At 34.4% G+C, this 6,000-nt stretch overlaps 1 protein-coding gene across 1 annotated transcript in view; it reads left to right on the top strand.

The window, feature by feature from the left end:
- The window catches only part of LOC311625610 (uncharacterized protein), a 202,268-nt gene extending 196,746 nt beyond the window's left edge, over positions 1-5,522 (top strand). Inside the window, exon 3 of the mRNA XM_084890117.1 lies at positions 5,056-5,522. Within this exon, the coding sequence (XP_084746243.1) occupies positions 5,056-5,385 (330 nt within the window). The 3' untranslated portion in view covers positions 5,386-5,522. The remainder of the gene's footprint in view (positions 1-5,055) is intronic.
- The last annotated feature ends 478 nt before the right edge of the window (positions 5,523-6,000 follow it).

Genomic DNA, 6,000 nt, shown 5'->3' on the forward strand with positions numbered 1-6,000 from the left:
ACAGTAAGAGATTATTATGGCTTCTTTTTGGCCCATTGAATTGCTAGCATCACTACTCTTGCACTTTGGAGCCATTATTAAGTAAAATAAGGGTTATTTGAACATCGGCACTGTGATATATCAAAAGTCTATATGATAACTAAGTGACAAAGGGAAGGATAGCGTATATGTCTCATAGATAGGCTGGATAAATGGATAGTTCACATACCAGATAGGATGGAGCAGGATGGCAAGAGATTTTGTTATGCTACTTGCTGCGTGGTGCCAGCACAGCCAAGGGTTCGGTGAGCCTGAGGGAGGGCAGTGAAGGATGAAGAAAAAGACAGACAGGACAATAAGCTGGGACTACGTGGATCTTCTGTGCCTGGCTGAGGCCACAGAACAGATCCAGACTGCAAAGCTAATACTTTATTTATGGTCAGGGGCAAACAAGGTAATTTACAATGTTCTTGTAAGTTTCACTTGTTTTGGCAGCACTTGCTGCCCCTCCCACAGCCCATTCGCCACCCAGGAAAGATCTAGGGAACAGTCACAAGATCAAGCTTTATGCTTAGAGGACTATGCCCTCCAAGCTGGGACTTTTTTGTGACTTTGCCAGCAGGTCAGTCCGAGGCTTAACCCTATAACTGCTCCCTACAACTCGGTACCTTGCTGGATTTAAAATTTATGAATAGTTTATTTCTGGAATTTTTCAGTTAATAATTTTTGACCCAAGTTAATCATAGGAAACCATGGAGGGTGAAACCATGGATATGGGATATTGTATTGTCATTTTAATATTTTAAATTATTCTTTCTCTAGATTGAGTTATTTTCGGAATTATAACTAGCTCATATAGACACTTAGAGCACTACTGATTATGTTAAAATGCTCGAATCCACTGCCACGTTTTCTACCATTTCATTGTCCCAAGGTGCCATAATGATGAGCTGTTGCTGCTCACTGTTCCCCTGGTTGCAAGTTTCATGGGGTCCCTTAGAAGTTAGGGAATATGTGCTGGGGAGGAGAGGGAATGTGCATACTGTGACTTTCAGTTCAGGGGTTTTAAAGCCGGGCATTTAGGGGAGGTCTTGGGGGCTGATCAATAGAATATTCATCAGCTTTATGCTGATAGAGCAAAATGAGATTTATTATCTTAATTTGTCTGTTCTTGGTGTGTTTGGCAAATGGCACTTAACTGGATATCTGTTACCTAACTCCCTGAGTAGGGTGATTTAAATTATTTATCCTCTTGCTGGAGAGGAGAAGTACCAACATTTACTCTTAACTGTCCTTCGTTTAGGGAAGATAGGATTTACTGCTGTTTAACTATCAGTTTTCATTTCCCTATTCCACTTTTCCTGGAATTTTCCTAGCTTCTTACCATTCTATAACAGAAATAAGATGTAAAATTTTGGCACTTTCAATGGCCATGTTTTCTATCACATTAAGGACGGCAATTGTTGGTAAGAGAGGAAAATTTAATAGTATAAGGTAAGTAAATCTTTGATAAATCATGAGTTATAAATTTCCTCCTCTTTATGTTTTTGTTGTTGCTGCTGTTAGTGTTTATTTTACATTCTGTAAACTCTTTACTGTGGTGTAAAAATGCTCTATAATGGCTTTTGCATGTGTTTTTTTTAAGCCATACCTATAAAGTAATAATGTCTTATAAAAGCAAAATAACCTCTTGAAGACTGCTGGAAGCAATACTAGCAAGAAAAAGAAAACAGTAAAAATCAATATCATGAGACTCTCTAATAAGCATGTTGAATTGTCCACATGCTGTAAGGCCTTACTATAAAGATAATTTTTTTTTTTAAGTTACAAATAGCTACAAACAAAGAGAAAGAGGGAGAAGATATTGGTAGACAATAGAATTTCACTATCTTTGAAAAATAGCTAATGGTGAAGTTAATTAATTAGCAGAGACTATTTCTTATAACATAAGGGCAAACAAGTTCCCAGACTAAAAGATCTCATCAAATGCTGAGTACTATGAATGAAAATCTCTCTCTCTCTCTCTCTCTCTCTCTCTCTCTCTCTCTCTCTCTCTCTCCACACACACACACACACACACACACACACACACACAAACCAGCATATATTTTACAATATTTGAAAGCATTAGAATAAAGAGAATACCCCAAAATATAAAAGAAATATCTAAAAATATTCAAAGAAAAAGGATAAGAAGGCAACAATGCAATATATCTCTCAAAATCCAGAAGAACATAATTTTTCATCATAAAATCCTATAGCAAGCCAACATTCCATCAGATCTCACCATTTCTCTCTACTGCTTCCAATTCCTTACCATTCTTTGCCATTCACACTGCTACAATTGCTTTCTAATGTGTCTCCATGCACCCTTTTTTAGTTCCTGTCCAGTTTGTCTTCATGAAGATACCAGAATAATTTTTTTCAGAGTGATATTTTAACGTACAAATTCAAACATGTCTACTCCCTGCTGAACACATTTTGATGGCTTCTTACTATTCCATACATGTAAGTATGGAATACTCAGCGCTCTACAATGGTTTGGCCCCAACTTATCATTCATTGTATCTCAATCTCTCCCTTCCTCTTTGCCACAGATTTGCTGCCCTCATACTGTGCTCCTTCTCTCTGTAAGACTTGTACATGATATTATTCAGGGACAAATCTTCAGTTCTTTCTTCACATATTAAATTCTTATTTATCATTCAGCCTCACCTTGATAATCACTTTTGAAAAAAATCTTTCTTGATCTCACCTACCAGGCAAACCTGCCCCATTTAAAACCTAATGATATCAAGTACTCATGTGTGAAACTTTTTTCTCAGCTGCAATTTTATATATATATATATATTTTTTTTTGTAGCTAATTGCATACATTTTTTTGGATATAAAAAATTCCATGAAACAGAGGCTTGTCAAATTCTAGAATTTAACATAAGCTTCCAAGAGGCCTAAAATGTTCTTGTATTTATTTCAACTCTCCACTTCCATTGTGAATACAATTATAGACTCACTGGAATATCAAACTCTGAAGAATTACATCAGTGATACCCACAGAATAATTTATGATATTACCATTCCTTCTGGGCCTGGTGTATAACCAGTAAAATGATCATCCTAGTCCTTTTTCCTCTAGGCTGTTTCCTGAGGTGGCAGAATGGCTCTTTAATGTTTTACTATAGCTATTTATAAAAAAAATCTAGGCCCTTAGGATCTCATTCAAACTTTTGTTTCCAAGTACTTTAGATGAAATCAAATATGAAATATTTACAGTTTGTACTCAAGCTATGAAAGAACAGTGGGGAGCGGAATAGGGAAATGAAGACTGAAGGCCAGAGAGCATAGAATTGAAACCACCATTCTAAAACGTTTAGGCTCTGCTTGGTAGATGTTGTCTGCATAGCCTAGTTTCTGGTTAATGTCATCCTTCTTTGCAGGACCTGATTGCCAAAGGCTGAGTGGAAAACTCCCGGTGCCTGTAGGCATTTCTGCTGTTGTTTCTGTTTGGAGGACAATTTAGGAAAAGGGAGTTGATAACAAACAGAACAAGGCCTCCTGAATTGGAGCTGATAGTTGTTATGTTTGTGGTTCCCTTCCGAATTGCTGATTTCAAAATAATCTATGTAGAGGAAGAAAAGAGAATAGTTTATTTATTTTGTTCTCATTGAATGCTGAACTCACTACTGTGTTTCAGAATCTAATAGAGTACAAAATGAAATTATTGCAATCAATGAATATATATATATATATATATATACACACATATCTATATACATACACACATATATATATCTATATATATGGATATATAGATATATATCAATATATATAGATATATATAGATATATTTAATTATGAGGTGTGCATTCAAAAGATTTGGGCACATAATGTTTCCTCAAAAGAGCTCTGTTAGAGCAGCGTTTTTCAACTGCTGTTCCGCGGCACACTGTTGCCTGGTGTGCCGTAGGTGCAGACAAGACAAGAATTTTATAATTTTTCACTATTTTGTTTACTTAATATTTCATAATAAAGTAATTATAAAATACTTTCTTTGTGTTTATTTGATTCCTATTCAAGAGAATTACTTTATATATAGTCAATGTAGGCACAGAGTTAAATTTTTTAACATTTTCTAATGGTGGTGTGCCTCGTGATTTTTTTCATGAAACAAGTGTGCCTTTGCCCAAAAAAGGTTGAAAAACACTGTTAGAGGTTTAAAATCTTGAGTGCTTAACATTTTATGGGTGATCAAACTAAGTTTCCATCCAGTTTCCAAGTTAAGATCTGTGAAAGTTTGATTTCAATACATTATTAATCAGGATTATACAACAGAAATATAATGTGAGCTACAAATCCAAACCACACATATAAGTTAAAAATTTTAGTATCCACATTAAAGAAAGTAAAAATAATTTAAATAATATATATTCTTAACCTAAAAGATCCAAAGAATCATTTAAACATATAGTGAATATTTTATAGTATTAGTGAGACAAATTACAGTTCTTTTTTTTTTTTTTAGCACCAACTCTTGAAAACTGTATTTTACTCTGAGAGCACATCTCAGTTCACATAGTCACATTTAAAGAGGTCAGTAACCACATGTGGCTGTTGACTGCTATATTAGCACGGTTATAAACCATATTGATATGTATAGCTTTGAAAGAAATGAAAATAGTTTATTACATCATTTTATATGAATGAATCACGAACATCAAACCTGGCAATTTCAATCACACACATTTCAATACTCTCACAATTTCATCAGTAACATTTTAATATGTTTTAGGAATACATATTATATGTATATCATAACTGATCATTCCTGTTTCTTGTATTATGAATGTTTTCTTCAATACCCTGGGTTTTTATAGTGTGCATTATTACCTCTAAACAGTGTTACTTTTTTTTCTCTTAGAAATACCATCACTTCCAACATGAAAACTTTGGTGCATTCACATTTTAACTAGCTTATCTCACAAGCTATGAATATTGATGGAAAATAACAAAATATGTTCTAATAAAACCAATAAAATTATCTCCAAAGAAGAAAAACAGTATTATTTTTCTTTACAGCTGATATTTACCAAGAATGCAAGGAGAAAGAAGTCAAGAGAGAAAAAGATGAAAAGAAAAAAAAATGAAGAGAAGGAAGAGGAGGAGGGGAATATATGGAAGAAGATGAAGGAAAAGAATAATAATAACATTGAACAGCAACAAAAAGGAGGAGGAAGAGGTAGAGAGGAACAGAGTAGGAGAAGCAGAAGGAGAAAGAAAATTATCAAGTTACCTTATGTTAGAAATGAGTTTGACAGAAAGTTGTTTCTGAAGGCATTCCATTTCTTTAATTCAAGCAACAGTTACTGCACTTTTAAAATCCTGAAGAAGATATGGCTCTGGCTGTGAGCAATTGCTGATGAGAGAACGGGTAGCGAGAGCTGAAAAAAGACTTTACATATTGTACACACTGAAAAAAGAATCATACACACCGAGAAATTCCCTCTGCTGCATCCTGACAGATGTTACCTGCTTAAATACTTCCAATAAACAAGAATTGACTACCTCTGAGGCAGCACATTTTATTTGTATACCCTTGCATTCACTCTCAAGTTCCCTTGTGAGGCCACAGTTGATCATTCATGTGCTCATTGTGCTATTCCGGCCTCAGGAGACAGCATAAATCTGTCTGTCTACTCTATAAAGAGAAATCGTAAAATACTCGAAAACATTTTTCTTATCAGCCTCTTTGTATTTATTTCTTCTTTCTCATAAAATATCATTTTAGCCACTTTGCCATGCTGATTTTTGTACTTTAAATGTGTATTTGGTCAATTCTATTTTTAAATATTTTGCTCAAACTAAGTGTGCTAGAAATAGTCAATGGTAAATTTATTGGATCATAACTTCTCATGCTCTGTGCATTATAAATCTATTAAAGTGGTTTAGGATTGTGCTTACCTTTTTATTAGCCCCATCATAAATTCAGTTCATTCATTACAGATATTTATTGAGAATCTATCA

The sequence above is a fragment of the Pipistrellus hanaki genome (assembly GCF_964339955.1).
Source record: "Pipistrellus hanaki genome assembly, chromosome: 7".
NCBI classification, from domain to species: domain Eukaryota; kingdom Metazoa; phylum Chordata; class Mammalia; order Chiroptera; family Vespertilionidae; genus Pipistrellus; species Pipistrellus hanaki.